The 18,574-nt window shown below is 38.4% G+C and overlaps 1 protein-coding gene across 6 annotated transcripts in view; it reads left to right on the forward strand.

The window, feature by feature from the left end:
- BTRC (beta-transducin repeat containing E3 ubiquitin protein ligase) overlaps window positions 1-18,574 on the forward strand; it is a 198,185-nt gene that overhangs the window by 145,604 nt on the left and 34,007 nt on the right. For all 6 annotated transcript variants that reach the window (XM_074382768.1, XM_074382770.1, XM_039465153.2 and 3 more), the window contains one exon: window positions 16,769-17,000. In XM_074382768.1, coding sequence (XP_074238869.1) covers window positions 16,769-17,000 — 232 coding nt within the window. The remainder of the gene's footprint in view (window positions 1-16,768; window positions 17,001-18,574) is intronic.

Genomic DNA, 18,574 nt, shown 5'->3' on the forward strand with positions numbered 1-18,574 from the left:
AGTTGAATTTCTTCTAGAAAGCTGAGTTGGCTTCTTGAGATCCTGTCCAAAAAACTGTTCTTTCCTAATCCTGGTTTTAGATAAAACTTCTCAAAGACTTTTTTTTCAGGAGCAACTTGTACCAAGTTGTTGAGGCCTTTTTCTAGAACACAGAAACCAAAGGATTAGAGCACAAAGAGGAACAGGGTAGTTTTTTCCTTCTTTATTTAAACTTGACTGTATTTTTCCCATGCCCTTTTTAACTGTTTTACATGTGCCTCTGTGTTTTCCTTTGACAACTGATGTATTCCCTGCTTATGTTAGAACTTAATTTTCTAATGCTAACTAAAGGGAGGAGGGTGTTAGGGGGAAGTTGGGCAGAAGACTCTCATTTCAACTTCCAGCATCACAGAAATTTTGTTTTGGTAATCTTAACATTATTTAACATCTAGGTGAGCAACCTCCACCTGAGGAAGTTATACAGAAAGAATAACCAGATTCCAGACAATTAAACTTTATTACTCTGCCCGAAACATTAAGTAGTGGTTTTAAAAAATGGTTTTTCCTCTCCTCTCCCTCCTGATGTTTATTGTGTGGGAGAGGATATTTGTCCAACAAACATATTGTTCCTCTTAGAGCAAGTGAGCTTGATAATCCTAGGTCCCTTTTGCATTTGGTTCTATTCATTCTCTCCCTTCCCACCTATTTCTCACTTCATCTCTCCTATGGCCATCTCCCTCCATCTCTTCCCCAGCTCATTATCTCTCCTGTCCCTAGCCCTGATTATCCCTCTTCCTTCATCCTTTTCCCATCTTTCACCTACCCCACTGCCTAGTCTTCACTGTCCTTTCCCCAATCCTTAGTCACTTTTGTCATTCCTCTTCCTCTCCTACCTTATTATCTAGCCTTAGCCCTTCATCTCCTCCTTCCTTTCCTCTCTTCCCCTTCCCTTTTCTTCCTCTCCTCACTTCTGTCTCTCCCTTTGGCTCTCCTTCGTTTCTCCTCTTTCCTCTCCTCCTTTCTGTTCCCCCATTGTAATAACCTATAATTCTGTCTCCTCCAGGATCATATCATGACTTCTCTAAGGTGTTCAGCAAAGATTAATTTTGCCTGCTCTGATCAATTTGCTATTATGAACAAAGAATTCTTTAGATGGCACAGATACACTCTCCCCTCCCTGACATCCATCAAATATTTGACTATTTATTTATTTATTGTTTGAGACAAAGTCTCGCTCTGTCACCCAGGCTAGAGTGCAGTGGTGTGATGTCAGCTCACTGCAACCTCTGCCTCCCGGTTGCAATCCTCCTGCCTCAGACTCCCAAGTAGCTGGATTACAGGCACACATTACCACAACCAAGTAATTTTTTTTTGTTTTTTTGGATTTTTATTAGAGATAGAGTTTCACCATGTTGGCTAGGCTGGTCTCAAACTCCTGACCTTAAGTGTTCTGCCTGCCTTGGCCTCCCAACGTGCTGGGATTACAGGCCTGAGCCATCATGCCTATTAGCCATCATTAGGCCCTTGACTAATAAATTTTTTTTTAGTAACAGATTTTTAAATAAAAACCAGAAAGGTATATACCCACCAACATATGAACATTATCTCTTTGTAGATAGTTGAAATCATGGACAATTTATATGTTTTTGTGTTCTTTGAATTTTTCATATTTACTAAAATGTGTACTATAAATGCTATTTTTAGAAAATGAATTAGACATTCTTTGCTTGACCCCTCCATAGATCTTTATTTAATGAAAATGAAAACAAAATGACTCAGATTTGATTCTTTTTGAAGATGAATTTGATTTGCTATTTTGAGGTTCAGTTTTCCAAATTATTTTTACCTTTCAAAACGTTGGCCCTTTGGACTGAAGCATGAAGCCTTCAGTACATTGGCACTATTATAGCACACGGTGGATGTTAAATACAGTTCACCAGTTAGGCTTCAACCCTAAGTCCTATAAGACCTTTCCTGCCTTTCTCTGTCCTCCCAAAATTTAGTTCATGTTTTGTTTCTATAATGTTTCAATATTAGGAGAGTGTTCAGTCCGATAGACTTGGCAATTTATATACAGATTTGTTTTCCGCTCTGTTTATCAGTCTTGGGGGTGGGGAGGACAGGTATCAATGAGCACCTGTTCGGCTGTTGTTATACACCTTGTTTGTTGTCCTTGGTAGTGTTGATTATAAAAAGCACAGCAATCATGCTGTACCAAGCCAAGATGCCAACTCTGCCATAGTTAAATGTTAAAATTCCAAGCTCAGATTCAAAATTGACTGAAAGGAAATCTTTCAGCAGACTATTACAGTCTCAGTTGACTAAGCCTAGGTATGGAAGGTGAATGGCAAGACCAGATGAAGTGCTCTACACAACTGAAGTTTACTTATTTCCTGGCTATAGTGTACTCATTGTTTCACAAAGGGTTAAATGATGTAGTTAGCAAATGGTTTCTGGCTGCAGGGGTTTTTGAAAAGAGATCTAGGAATTCTGCAGTTAATTGAATTCTTCAGGCATGGACTCATGGTCTCTGAAAAAATTTGAATGAGTAGAATTCTCTGGCTTTGCTACTAGATATAGTTCATACCATGTCTTAGGAATCCAGAATTATTTTTGAAGAAGCTTATGCCTATCTATGCTTATTGAACATTTAATACGATAAACATGACATTTTAAAAGATTTTATACAATGTATTTGCTCCCTTGCATTGTCCTTCTCCCTGTTCTTTTTTTCTCTCACTTCCTTAAGTCTATATCACTGGTGCTTTTTTTTCCCATTTTTTCCCATCTTGTGAGCAAAGTTTTAACAGTACGTAGAAAGTTAACTGCCTGGAGTCTTTTAAATATAAGTAACACGCAACCAGTAATAAGCTGTTGGTTGATTTTTTGCTGCCTGCAAAGAAACATAAACACAGTGCTCATTTCTGGCAGGTTTTTACTGTCAGAGTTTCTCCTATTATATTTATCTTACAATTTGCCAGGGGGTGAAGTTATTAAGTTTTAGCAGCAGCCATCGATCAAGTTCACAAGTTAACACGATAAAGGCTCTGTGCCGCTCCGATCCGGGGAAATGATGATCCTCACTCGGTAATTAACTAAATGAGAAAGTTAAATCTTACTTGAGAGCTGGGAGAGATGAAAGAGAGGTGTTTGTCAGTTTCTCAGTGGAAATTAGAAGCAGTTTTCTGCAATTCCCTAAGCTACTGCTCTGTCATATTTTACATAAGCACTGGGAAAACGTCTTGTAATTAGTGCTGTCATGGAAGATTTTTTTTTTGCTGAAGGATGTTGGAATAATTCATTAGATTATCAAGAAAGGCTTGTGTCCTGAAATGATTAGCACAGTGAAATTTAAACCATTAACGATAACAAGTTTAGAGCTTGCTGCAGTGCAGAGGCACCCGGGGTATGTCTGTGCCTATTTCAATCATTTCTTATAATTAAACATTATGTCCTTTTTTTTTCCCCCACCGCTAGAACCCATCCAAAAATCCTTTTAAGGTGGCACTGTCTACATCAGTGGGTTTACCAGCCTTGGAGGTGTGTGTAGTTAGTAACTATAATAATGCAGCAGTAAATTAAACTGCTGTGAGTTTCTTGGTTTAGAACAAAAGAATCTATCACCCTGGAAGCTATGAAGTTGGAGGAGGGGGCCAATAAAGAAGCAAGAGTCTCAGTTTTAAAACCTAAAAATGTTAAGTGACTATCCTGTCCCTTTAACCGTGTTAAAAATTAGAAAATAATGAAAGAAGGCTTTGTTCTGATTTTGATGAATTTTATAATGGCTTTTCCTATTTCGTAAATAGAAAAAATGATTGGCAAGTATCCAATTATTAAATAATCATATATACTGGGACAATGTCAGTTCATTTCCTACTAGGTTTTATTTAAAAGAATTGAAATGACTTGCAAGCTTTTTCTTGTTGGTTATTAGAAATCATTCAGATTCATAATGTGAACTTTTCCCTTTGCTGACAAATCTGCCCCTTCCTGTCTTCCATGTTCACTAATCAGATCTGACATGTTTATGAGTTCACCTAATATGTAATCATATTTACTAGAGGCTGTTAAAATATTAATACAATAATCCCACTGAGAAATATGATGTTTGCGTCTGTTGAAATGTGTGCCCCATTCTGTATGTACCATTTTCTTTTCATTTGTACTCCCACTCCCCACCTCCTGCAAAAAATGTAATGGACTACTCCTTTGATCACTGAGAGTTATAGAGTTTAAGAACTAAAGTAGAATGTTAAAAGTTGTCCCACTTTTGAGCATTCATTCCTTTTTTCTGCATGTTCAATTTATGGCTAAATTCTTTCAATTTATCTTGAAATCCGCTTACAAGAGGATGCTCAGGTGCCAGTGGGCTCTATCCCTTCTGGGTTCCTTTTTTTTTTTTTTTTTTTCTCCCCTACTCTAGCTCTTTAGGAATCTAGGTCTCCCTGCTATCACCATCTTCATCACTAGGTGTGCTTACTTATCTTTTTCTATTCTAATCAAAATGTAGACAATCCTATTTTCACTCAATTTAACTATGGCAATGGCAATGTGGACTCTTTTTTTTTTTTTTTTTTTTTTTTTTTTTTTTTTTTTTTTTTTTTTTTTTTTTTTTTTGAGACAAGATCTCACTCTGCTGTTCAGGCTGAAGTGTAGCAGCATGACCATGGCTCACTGCAGGCTCAGCCTCCCAGGCTCAAGTAATCCTCCCGCCTCAGCCTCCCGAGTAACTAACACTGCTGGTGTGTACCACTATACACAGCTAATTTCTTATTTTTTAAAATAGATATAGGGTCTCACTCTGCTACCAAAGCTGATCTCAAACTCCTGGGTTCAGATGATCCTTCTGCCCTGACTTCCCAAAGTTCTGGGATTGCAGGCATAAGCCACCATACCTGGCTGACTTTTTTTCTTTTTTTTTTAAAAGATGGGCACAGTGGCTCACGCCTATAATCCCAGCACTTTGGGAGGCCAAGGCAGTTAGATCACAAGGTCAGAAGTTCAAGACCAGCCTGGCTAACATGGTAAAACCCTGTCTCTACTAAAGAAACAAAAAATTAGGCGTGGTGGCTCGCACCTGTAATCCCAGCTACTTTAGAGACTGAGAGGAGAATGGCTTGAACCCAGGAGGCAGAGGTTGTGGTGAGCAGAGATCACACCACTGCACTCCATCCTTAGCAACAGGACAAGACTCCATCTCAAAAAAAAAAAAAAAAAAAGGATGCTTTTATAAATAAATCAAAGGAAAATAATAATTGGAAAAGATTTTTAAAGTCATCGTTTTAGGATGTTTATTTAACTAAAGCCTGACAACAGCCTATAGAGAGTATAACATAGACTTTTTAAAAAATCTCTTCCTCAGCTAGGCGTGGTGACTTACGCCTGTAATCCCAGCACTTTGGGAAGCTGAGGCTGGTGGATCACCTGAGGTTGAGAGTTCAAGACCAGCCTGATCAACATGAAGAAATCCTCTCTCTACTAAAAATACAAAATTAGCTGGGCATGGTGGTGCATGCCTGTAATCCCAGCTACTCAGGAGGCTGAGGCAGGACAATTGCTTGAACCTGGTAGGTGGAGGTTGCGGTGAGCTGAAATCGGTCCATTGCACTCCAGCCTGGGCAATGAGAGCGAAACTCCACCTAAAAAAAAAACAACTCTTCCTTTCTCCCTCAAAATCCTTGTAAGTTTTGCCTCGTTTCTCCTGGCCACAGGAGCAAGAACACATTAATCTTATCCAGATTAATGTACCAGACTAACTACCTAAAGGATCAGCTTTAATGAGGTAGTAAATTATTATACTAAAATAAATGTATATTATGACCTAGACTTATAATTCTCAACAGCACCTTTCTCCTCCTCCTCCTTCCTCTGTTGTGAGAGTTAAAATACATGTGTTTTAAACACTGCCTAATCTCCTAGCAGTAATCACATTTTGCCTGGATTACTTTATCAGCTTTCTAATTGATCTTTCTTCCTCTCCTTTTGCAGCTTGCTCTTATTATCCCCTCCCCACCTTCCCAGCCCAGCCCCAGTCCATTCTCTGTGTGGCAGCTAGTATTACATTTCTAAGGCACAAATCAGATGATGCCATACGTGACTATTTCAAAACCTCCAGGGGCTCTCCTTTACCCTTCAGATGAAATCTAAACTCTGTAGGGTGGCCCAGAAGGCCTTATATGATCTGACCCCGAGCCATCTTAATTCCCACTATTTTCTTATACATTCTGCCTAGCCATACTGCATACTGGCCTTCTGTCTTTCACTTGAACATGCCATTGCAGTTGCTCTTCCTTCTGACTGGAAGGATCTTCCCCAAGATCTTTACAAGACTGACGTGTCATTCAAATCTCAGCTCAGGTGTCACCTCCTTCAGTGGCATTTGTTGACCACTCCAGTTAAAGTAGGCTGCAGTCTTTACTTTTTTTTTTTTTTTTTTTTTTTTTTTTTTTTTAAGACGTGATCTCGTGCTGTTGCCCAGGCATTCAGTTCTCATGCCTCAGCCTCCCAAGTAGCGGGGACCACATGTGCACACCACCATGCCCAGCTAATTTTTTTTTTTTTTTTTTTTTTTTTTTGAGACAGTCTCACTCTGTTGCCCAAGCTGGAGTGCAGTGGGCGATCTTGGCTCACTGCAACCCCTGCCTCCTGGATTCAAGCAACGGTTCACATGCCATCACACCCAGCTAATTTTTGTATTTTTATAGAGACAGGGTTTTGCTATGTTGGCCTGGTCAGGCGGATCTTGAACTCTTGACCTCAAGTGATCCACACACCTCAACCTCCCAAAGTGCTGGGATTACAGGCCCTTTACTCCTTAATTTATCTTTCTTTGTTTCCTTTACAATCATTACTGGTTTCTGAAATTAACATACTTGTATATGATCTTTCTCTTCTCCTCCTGAGAGAAGGCAAAGATTCTTTGTATGCCTGTTCACAGCAGTTTCCCTGTCACCTGGTGAAGTGCCTGGCATAGAGTAGTTACACAATAAACTGTTGTTGGTTGATTGGTACCACTAAAGTTCCAGCTTTAGTCAGAATTCTTGTCCTGTCCCTCCTAGGCTGCAGCCTTATCCCCCCTGCAAAACCCTTGCCTATTTTATTCTTAAATTAAATCAGTATTTAATCATTATATCCCCCTTCCCCACCATAGTTTTCAATGCCAGAGCCTTTCCTTAAAGCCCTTCTCTAAGCCAAATGGATTCCTTAGATATCTTTTATCTAAAATGATAAAAGATAAAATGATATCTTTTATCATTTTGTCATCTCTCTTGTCATAAATACTTTCTTCATCTAGCCCTTGCAACCCTAATTCTTAAGAGTGTCTTGTGTCTGGAACATCTTTCTCTACTTACACACCCTCCTTTTTGGTAAAAGCGAGTTTTGCATGCAAACTAGAAATATTTGTTATTTCACCATGAAGTTCTGTCAGTCCACTATGTATCTCCCAACTTATATATAATACAGTTAGTAAAGTCAACATACTTAGTGTTACAATGATAGTTGATGGTCAAACCATCAACTGTATTTTTCCCTCCTGGCCCAGGCTACAGCTTCAGAGAAATTCATGGTAATTTTGAAAGTGGTACATGCAATATGTTTTTAGAGGGGAAATGCCCCTAGCCTTTGAGAACTAAGCTAAAGGACAGTTCTAGAAATACTTAACTCCTTTTGTTTTGTGTGCTTGTCACCTGACAGCTTCTTTCTGTCTCTTTCTTTTCTTTTCTTTTGGAGACAGCTGTTCGCTATAAACAGAAAAACAGAAGAGGGAGATGTGCAGGGATGGCAGAAACTTACCATTAAGCTGAGGCTGTTTGTCAGCTTTCCAAGACACTTGAACAGTAGTGGTTGAGTCATCAGGCTTTTGTTGGGAAAGCAAAATCAATTCTACTGCATCCAGTAACTATTATTCTATCTCCTATACACTCTAATATACAACCTTTTGATTTTTTTAGTCATTGAACTTTTTCACTGTGTCCTCACACAATTTGTGTTCTCAAATTGGAATTCTTCTGCATTTACTTTAGATAATTGTAGAAAAATTGGTATTGGAGAATGGTAGAAGAAAGGGGCTTGACAACAAAGACCTTTATCTCTGGATTTCTCTACATACATAATAGCTTAGTTACAAATAAAATTCATATTACAGTGGATTTATCTGTAAGAATACTCTACCCTTACAAGTTTTTTATTTTTGAGACAGAGTCTTGCTCTGTCACCAGGCTGGAGTGCAGTGGTGCAATCTCAGCTCACTGCAGTCTCCAACTCCCTGGTTCAGGCTATTCTCCTGCCTCAGCCTTCAGAGTAGCTGGGATTATAGACACCGCGCCACCACGCCCAGTTAATTAATTAATTATTTAATTTTTGTGGGGATGGAGTCTTGCTCTGTCACCAGGCTGCAGTGCAGTGGCATGATCTCAGCTCACTGCAACCTCCGCCTCCTGAGTTCAAGCGATTCTCCTGTCTCAGCCTCCCAAGTAGCTGGAACTACAGGTGCATGCCACCACACTCAGCTAATTTTTGTATTTTCAGTAGATACGGGGTTTCACCATGTTGGCCAGGATGGTCTTGATCTCTTGGCCTCATGATCCACCTGCCTCGGCCTCCCAAAGTGCTGAGATTGCATGTGTGAGCCACCATGCCCAGCCAGAAGTTTTTTAAAAATCAACTTTATTAAAATATAATTTATATACAATAAAATATACCCATTTTGAGTATATAGTTCAATAAATTTTGACAACTTGCTTAACAACCAAGTTAGGGAACATTTTCATTGCCCCAAAAACGCCCTTGTACCCTTCCCCAATCAGTCCCATCCCTACGTGCAGCCCCAGGCAACCACTGATATATTTTTCTAACAATTAGAGTTACTGTTCCTAAAGTTTCATACAAGTAGAGTCATAAGGGACTCATTTATACCTGGCTTCTTTGATTAAGCATGTTTTTGGGATTCATCCTTATCATTTTGTGTGTCTGTAATTTATTCTTTTTATTGCTGAGTACTATTCCGTTCTACAGAAACATCACAATTTGTTTACCAGTTTATCTCTTGATGGTCATTTGGATTATTACTGTTTTGAATTTTTATTAATATTGAAGCAAAAAACATTAATGCACTAGTCTTTGTGTTGAACTGTGTTTCATTTTAAGGTGGTAAATACCTAAAGTGAAATCGCTGGGTCGTTTGTTAAGTATATGTTTAACTTTACAAAAAAACTGTCAACCTGTTTTCCAAACTGGTTGTACCATTAAACGTAACTGCCAACAATGTATGAGAGACCCAGTGGTTCCTTGTTCTTGCCCACACTGAGTATTGTCAGTCTTTTAAATTTTAGCCATTCTAGTAAGTGTGTCGTAATGTCTTGATATTTTAATTTTCATTTCCCTAATGACTAACGATGTTGAACATCTTTTCATATGCTTATTGGCCATCCGTGGATCTTTTTCGTGAAGTATCTGTTCAAATCTTTTGCCTATTAAAAAAAAGTTTTTTAAAAAAATTATTATTGAGTTCTAAGAGTTTTTAATAGATTCTGGATACAAGTCCTTTGTGAAATACGTTTATTGTGAATGTTTTCTTCATTTTGTGATTTGTCATTTTTATTAATTGTTTCTTTTGGAAATCAGGTGTTGAACATTGCCACACACCAATTTACTGACTTTTTCTTCCTTTTATGATGTTTGCCTATTCCAAGAACATCAAAGTTTTCTCCTGTGTTTTCTTTTAGAAGTTTTATACTTTTAGCTTCTACATATAAATACAGAATCAAGTTAATTTTTGTATATGGTAAGAAGTTAGGAACAAACTTCATTTCCTCTATGGATATCTAGTTGTTGAAAAGGCTATCCTTTCCTTATTGAATTTAATTTTATTTTTAATATTTATTTATTTATTTATTTATTTTGAGAAGGTGTCTCGCTCTGTCACTCAACCAGTTGTTGAAAAGACTATCCTTTCCTTATTGAATTTAATTTAATTTTTCAAATTTATTTATTTATTTATTTATTTATTTATTTTGGGAAGGTGTCTCGCTCCGTCACTCAATCTAGAGTGCAGTAGCACAATCTAGGCTCACTACAACCTCCACTTCCCAGTTTCAAGCGATTCTTATGTCTCAGCTGCCCGAGTAACTAGGATTACAGGCGTGGGCCATAACATCCAGCTGATTTTTGTATTTTTAGTAGAGATGGTGTTTCACCATGTTGGCCAGGCTGGTCTGGATCTCCTGACCTCAGGTGATCTGCCTACCTTGACCTCCTAGAGTGCTGGGATTACAGGTGTGAGCCACCATGCCTAGCCTCCCACTTAATTATCTTGGTATCTTTCTTGAAAGTCAGTTGGCTGTATGTGTTTCTGAATGTGCTATTTCGTTCCATTGATCTACACTTTTGTCGTTACACCAAAGCCATGCTATCTTGATTACTATTACATATCTTGAAATTCACTAGTCTGAGTCTTCCATCTTTTTTCAAAGGGTTTTGTGGAGGTTTGTTGTTGTTGTTGTTGTTGTTGTTGTTGTTGTCATTGTTTTGATGCAGTTTCACTCTGTCATCCCAGCTGGAGTGCAGTGGCACAATCTCATCTCGGCTCACTGCAACCTCCACCTCCTGGGGTCAAGCAGTTCTCCTGCCTCAGCCTCCAAAGTAGCTGGTATTACAGGCACACACACCACACCTGGCTAATTTTTGCATTTTTAGCAGAGGCAGGGTTTTGCCGTGTCGGCCAGGCTGGTCTTGAACTCCTGACCTCAAGTCATCCCCTCACCTCGGCCTTCCAAAATGCTGGGATTACAAGCATGAGCCACCACACTCGACCTTTTTTTAAAATTCAGGAATATTTTAGTTAAGTTTATGTCCTCTGTTTTTCTATACAGATTTTAGAATCAGCGAGTTAATTTGCCTGCTGAGACTTTGATATTACACTAACTCTGTAGGTCGGTTTGGAAAGAATAAACATCTTAGTAAATCCAATTTCTATAGTATATACTTCATTATTTAAGTATTTTAAAAATTTCCCTCAGCAATGTTTTATAGTTTTCAGTTTATAAATATTACACAAATTTTATCAGGTTTTGTTTTGTTTTTGTTTTTGTTTTTAAGACAGAATCTTGCTCTGTGACCCAGGCTGGAATGCAGTGATGTGTGATCTCAGCTCATTGTAACCTCTGCTTCCTGGGTTCAAGTCATTCTTCTGCCTCAGCTTCCTGAGTAGCTGGGACTACAGGCATGTGCTACCATGCCTGGCTAATGTTTTATACTTTTAGTAGAGATGTGGTTTCACCATGTTAGACAGGTTGGTCTCGATCTCCTGACCTCATGATCCACCCACCTCAGCCTCCCAAAGTGCTGGGATTATAGGCTTGAACCACCGTGCCTGGTCCAAATTTTATCAGATTTATTCCTGAGAATTATATGTTTTTATGGTACTACAAGTTGTATAGGTGAATGGTTTAAAAAAAAAAAAATTTTTTTTTTTTTTTTAAATAACTGTATGGAGTACTCTCAGGGTGGCTAGTGACCTGAAAAGGGACACAGTGGGGGCTGGTGAATCTTGTGATGATCTGTTTCTTGATCTGGGTGTTGGTTATGTGGTTATGTTCACCTTGTGAAAATTAGTTGAGTACACTTAAGATTAAGCATTTTTATGTATGTTATACTTTAATGAAAATTAAAATGGAAAAAATATATAGTGAAAAAGAATGTACTTCAAAAACGGGGAAAGCTCAAGTCCAACAGTGTATTAGGCTAGTTAAGAGTGTTGAATTGTGGAGCACTTGACTGTATGCTAGGTGGTGTGCTAAGCATGCTTTCCTTTTTTTTTTTTTTTTTTTTTTTAATATAATTCATTTATTCCTCTTGGAAGGCTCAAAACAAGCGAAAGCATGCTTTTCATGAGAGGTTTTTTTATTTGTTCCTTACAAAAATCCAGTTAAATAGAACCTCTTATCCCCATTTTATCGATGAGACAATTAGACTCAAGAAGATCAAGTTATTTGCTCCATGTCACACAGCTGCTAATTTGAGGAACTAGAATTTGAAACCAGGTCCTTTTACTCCAGGGCCAAAGCTTTTAAAACAGTAGAGGTTGAGAGTAATCCATTTGATAATGGATCTCAGGTATGTGTCTTTCTGCCTCATCAAAAAAATCCTTTTTTTTTTTTTGAGAGGTGGTAACTAAAATATATGCCAGCTAGAATAGCCCAGAACAGTTGATGAATATGTGAAATCTCAGTTTATACTTTATGTCTAATAACCAAATGTTTGATTCACACTTACGAATTGATCATTGAAAGTATCAATCTTGCCTTCTTTTTAGGTTCTGCAGTAGGATACCCAAACTTTTTAAATCCTTAGTTTTATCTAACAGTCTTATAGCAACTGATCAAAGCATGACTCCTCATGATTATAGCAGTATCTCATTTATTTAATGTATATGTGGAACAATTTCATTAAGTTGCTGATCGTTCTTCTCTTACTGGCATTTCTGGTCTTTATCCAGAAAACAGTACTCCATTAGCACCCAACTCAGGTCCGTTTCCACCTTTTAAAAGACAAAGGGTGCCTTTTAAAAGACAAATATATAAAAAATGATAGAGTGGGAGGTTTTCATTGTTGGGATGAGACATGGCATTTGGTCAAGCTTATAAACTCACTTGTTTGTTAGTTCTCTAAATCTTCACATTACACGAGTTTTCATTTCTGAGATACAAATAACCTACACAAAAAGCAGCCCTAAAGTCCCCCAAGGCCTGTGCCCAACAAGGTTCTTATTAATCATTTTTAGTCTGTTTCATAGGCAACAATGGCATTTATGCTAGAAAACATCCATCTCAGCACACCAGGACTTGCTGTTTACAGGTGTCAGCTCCTTCTGTCTAAATAATATGGCCTAATGCCATTCTTGAAAATACGCTTTCAGCTGTGTATCTTTACTCTGTAAAGAGGCCTGTGTGTAGGATTTAACATCTAGAAAATAAGGCAAGCCTCAAGAGTTCAGGGCTGCAGTGAGCTACAATCACACCACTCTAGCCTGAGTGACAGAGCAAGACCCTGTTTCTAAAAATAAAAGTAAATAAAAGACAATAAGGTAGGCCTGAGCCTTGAAATGAATTATCTAAATTTGGTACAGTTTTGCAGCATGTTTCACATTGAGTATATCTAAGCAGGGATGAACTGTATGGTAACATGGGTCTTCTTGCCACATTTGGATTGTCTTAGGTAAGTATGCCAAAGATTCATCAAATTACTACGAAAAGTACCCAGTTGTAACCATTTGTGATTATCCTTTAAAGAAAATCCCACTTTCTTCAGAGTAGCAAAAGTCTAACAGTCTGATATCCACTGATCAAAGCATGACTCCTCATGATTATAGCAATATCTCATTTATTTAATGTATAAGTGGAACAATTTTATTAAGTTGCTGATTGTTCTCTGTTATTGGCATTTCTAGTCTTTATCCAGAAAACACTGATTTCTGAATCTTTTCTATGGATTTCTGAATCTTTCCTAGTGTCCCCCAGCTTCAGACTTGAGTGTGATTTTGTCTCCTCCTTTTTTCTCATACTCATATCCAATCTATCAGCAAATTCAGTAGGATCTGTCTTTGGAATATCCACTGAATACCAGTTATTTCTCACCTCCTCTATAGCTGTCACTGTGATCTAAGAGATTGTTCTCTCTTCCATGGACTGTTGAAGCATTGTCTTAGTTGGCCTCATTCTATTTATGTCCTATATAATTTGAAAGAACCACATAGCAGTGGTCCTTTTAAATGGTGTCAGATTGTGTCACTATTATGCTTCTGGGTGTTTGCTCATGTGCCCTTCTGTATGGTTTGTCATCCTCCATACCTGTCTCTCAGGTTAGCCTGAGTTTCTTACATGGTAGCTCAATAATCTAAAGAGTCAACAGAAGTTGCCTGGGCTTAGAAGTCCCAGAATAGAATGCAACTTTCTCCCCATTCTCTTAGTCAAAGCCTAAATTCACAGAATAGGACATAATCTCCACCTTTTGGTAGGAGGAGTAGCATTCATGTAGAGGAAGGGCTGGAATTGCTGAGGGGCAATCTCTGGAGATTTGCCACCACCACCACTGGAACGACCAGGATAATTTGGCCCCAGCCACTTCTCCAGCCTTACTTTTCCTTGCTCACTCTATTCAAGCCACACCAGGCCCTCTTGTTATTTGAACATGCCAGACAGATTGCCACCCAGGACATATGGTCTCCAAATTCCCATTGCCTAGACCATTCTTTTCCCTGTATCTAGTTCCCTCATTTCCTTCATGTCTGAGTTAGAATGCCACCTCTTTAAGGAAACTATCTGTGACAGCTTAGACTTAAATATCATGTTCGTTTTTGTTAATTGCTGCATAATAAGTCACCACAAACTTAGCAAGTTAAAACATCACCTATTTATTAGTTCTATGTATAGTGCTAGGGTCAGAAGTGTGGCACATTGTGACTGGGTTCTCTGCTCAGAGTATCTCAGGGCTTAAGTCAATCAAGGTGTTGGGCTGGACTGAGTTCTCACCTGGAAGCTCTGAGGGAAAATCCTCTTCTCAGCCCACTTTTTTTTTTGAGATGGAGTTTCACTCTTGTTGCCCAGGCTGGAGTGCAATGGCACGATCTCAGCCCACTGCAACCTCTACCTCCTGGGTTCAAGGGATTCTTCACCCTCAGCCTTCTGAGTAGCTGGGATTACAGGTGCCCACTACCACACCCAGCTAATTTTTTGTATTTTTAGTAGAGATGGGGAATTCGCTATGTTGGCCAGGCTGATCTTGAACTCCTGACCTCAGGTGATCTACCCACCTTGGCCTCCCAGAGTGCTGGGATTGTAGATGTGAGCAACCGGGCCCAGCCTTCAGCTCATTCTTGTTGGTAGAATTCAGTTCCTTGCCATTGTAGGACTGAGGTCCCTATTTTCTTACTGGCTGTCAGCTGGGGGCTCCTCTAAGCAGCTACAGACTGACCACATTCCTTGCCAGCTGGCCCCCTTCCTCTTCTGCAATTCATTGGAGCAAACTCTCTGCTTTTAAAGCATTACGTTAGGTCAGCCCCAGCTAAGTAATCTCCTTAAGGTCAGCTAATTCAGATCCCTCTTTTAATCACAGCAATACATACATTACTATTCTAATAATTCAGGGAAGATAGGTGTAGACCAGGGGCCAAGAATTGTGGGAACCATCTTAGAATTTTGCCTACCACAATAACATACTTTTTCCTGTACTCTTATCCTCCTTTATTTTTCTTCATAGCATTACCTACATTATTCTAAGTATTTGCTTGTGGTTTATTTGTTTGTTTGTTTGTTTGTTTTGGGGGACAGAGCCTGTTGACCAGGCTGGAGCGAAGTGGTGCAATCTCAGCTCACTGCAACCTCTGTATCCGGGGTTCAAGCTATTCACCAGCCTCAGCCTCCTGAGTAGCTGGGATTACAAGCATGTTCCTATCCCAAAACGTTGGGATTACAGGTGTGAGCCACTGCACACAGCGGCTTGTGTTTTTAGTGTGCCTTTCACACTAAGAGTATATGTTAGTGATGTTAGAAACTGTCATTTTGGTTCATTGCTATATTTCTAGTACCAAGGACAGTGTTTGGCACATTGTAGATGCTCAGTAAATACTTATTGAATGAATAAATTAATAAAAAAGACTTCATGGGAAATACAGAATATTTCATGGAAAAGGGTAGATTGAGCATATGAGTGTTATTTAAGCTTTATGTCCAGAAAGGTACCACAGAGTCTCAGAATATTCATTGGTTTCTCTTTCCATGAAGGATTTCTTATTTGACTATTAAAAGCCAAGTTGTTGGCCAGGTGCAGTGACTCGCGTCTGTAATCCCAGCACTTTGGGAGTCCAAAGCGGGTGGATCCTTTGAGGTAGGAGTTCAAGACCAGTCTGGGTAACATGGTGAAACCCCATGTCTACTAAAAACACAAAAAAGTAGCCAGGTGTGGTGGCGCATGCATGTAGTCCCAGCCAGTCAGGAGGCTAAGGCAGGAGAATCGCTTGATTCTCTTGGGAGGTGGAGGTTGCAGTGAGCCAAGATCTCGCTACTTCACTCCAACCTGGGCGATAGAATGAGACTCTGTCTCAAAAAAAAAAAAAAAAAAAAAAAAAGAATGTTGTGCTGACTGGACACAGTGGCTCACATCTGTAATCCCAGCGCTTTGAAAGGCCAAAGCAGGAAAATTGCTTGAAGCCAGATTGAGACCAGCCTGGGAAACAAAGGAAGACTCCACCTCTACCAAAAAAAAAAATGTTAAAAATTAGCTGGACATCATAGTATGCACCCATATAGTCCTAGCTACTCTAGAGGCTGAGGTGGGAGGATCACTTGAGCCCAGGAGCTGGAGGCTGCATTGAGCTATGATCTCACCACTTTACTTCAGCCTGGGTGACCGAGTGAGACCTTGTCTCAAAAAAAAGAATTGTGAGCAAGTAGTTGTATAAATGTTTAACAACTGTTGTATACAATAAAAAACAAATTAGATCTTTGGCTTGCTAGTAATAACATGCTTTCAGCTTTTGGGTTTTATCTGTGTATCTTCAAACAATAAGAATGTCTTCTGCAAACTTTTGGAAATGGATGCTAAGTCTTCTGGTGTTATAGCTGATTTGTCAACTTTGTAGGTTATTTCTGTGGTTTTCCATGTAATTGCTGGTAGTGTAACAGAGTGGGCTCAATCATTAGACATAACATAGCATGCCATACCAGAAAATCAGATGTATTTCCCTCATTTTCAATACTAATCATTTTATATTTCTTTTAACCCCCTTCTACAGACAAAACTTGCCAATGGCACTTCCAGTATGATTGTGCCCAAGCAACGGAAACTCTCGGCAAGCTATGAAAAGGAAAAGGAACTGTGTGTCAAATACTTTGAGCAGTGGTCAGAGTCAGATCAAGTGGAATTTGTGGAACATCTTATATCCCAAATGTGTCATTACCAACATGGGCACATAAACTCGTATCTTAAACCTATGTTGCAGAGAGATTTCATAACTGCTCTGCCAGGTATGTCTACAGGTGTTTGTAAACCATTAATTTGCTATGATAACAGAACTAGATCTCCAGCTATGTATCTCTCTTTAAAAATCTGTTGGCTTGATTTTGACAAATTAAGTCCCTTAACTGTATCTTTTTGGTATAAAGCTTTTTAAAAAACAAACTCTAGAAATAAAGACTTTTTTGAATTTGAGACAGAGTCCTACTCTGTCATGCCCAGGCTGGAGTGCAGTGGCATGTTCTCTGCCTCCCAGGTTCAAGCGATTCTCCTACCTCAGCCTCCTGAATATCTGGGTCTACAGGCACCCACCACCGTGCCCAGCTAATTTTTATATTTTTAGTAGTGGCAAGGTTTCACCATATTGGCCAGTCTGGTCTTGAACTTATATCCTTAAATGATCCACCCACCTTGGCCTCCCAAAGTTCTGGAATTACAGGTGTGAGCCAGTGTGCCCAGCCAAGACTCTTTTTATCCTATCTTCTTGTACATGCCCTTCTATCAACTTATTTTTACCCATACATAGGTACAAGTAAAATCTTTTCTGAGATGTTACCTGGTGTAAGATGTGTCTTTTATAATAAGATATCTTCGATTCAAGATATGTTCGCTTGTGTACTTGGATTTGTATTTCTATGAGAATATATCAACAGAATATTTGAATTCGGCAGATGAGTAAGAAACATTTTTAGTTGAAGTTTTTAGAAAGAAGGATATCTTATAAGCCTTGTTATGGTGTTAAATAAATATAAAACAATATGTAAAATAGTTTTTTTGGATGATAGTGTGGTTTTTCTAAATGCTTAAAGGGAAGACTAGGGCACTGCCACGTTGTCAGTATTTGAGGGGAATGCTATCTCAGGAAAATACAAGGTTCTCATGTATTCAAAGTTTATTTTAAGAGAGAAAAATCATACCAACATGAATGAATCTTATCTTAAATATCATATCTTATTAGGTTAGGGGTGTTGGTTGTTGTTTTCACATTACAGAAGTTATAGGAAATTTAGAAAGTATTTTTTAAAATTTCTAGAATCCCACCATTCAGAAAGAAGTGCTAATTTGCCGAATTATTACTATTTTGGCAGGTAGCCTTTCTATTTTGTGTAGGTATGTGTATTTTCCTTAAAGCTTTGATCATAAATGTTTTGTGACCATTTTTTCTTAATATATTCTCTTAATGTATTTTTCTAAATGTGTGTTCTTTTAACATACTTTTCAATTGCATAGTATTCTTTACAATGGTTGAGGCACGTATTCTTTAACTCCTTTATTGAACATTTAGGTAGTTTCAAAATTTTTTTCTATTTTAAACCATGTGATGATGAATGTTTATACATTAATCTTGTGGGAATCCTAGGGAAAAAATACAGACATGGAATCACTATATATTAAAGAGTTTGAACATTTTTAAGGCATTTAATACATGGTGCCAAACTATCCCCTAATAAAAATACACCAGCTTATAGCCTCCCAAGTATTAATAGTACTTTTTAAATATTTGCTAAATATTTTTAAAGTTTTTGTTTGTCTTAACTAGGAATTTAAGTTAAACAAAGGAAATACTTATTTGTATCAGAAATAA

This window comes from Saimiri boliviensis, chromosome 12 (assembly GCF_048565385.1).
Source record: "Saimiri boliviensis isolate mSaiBol1 chromosome 12, mSaiBol1.pri, whole genome shotgun sequence".
Classification (NCBI taxonomy): Eukaryota; Metazoa; Chordata; class Mammalia; order Primates; family Cebidae; genus Saimiri; species Saimiri boliviensis.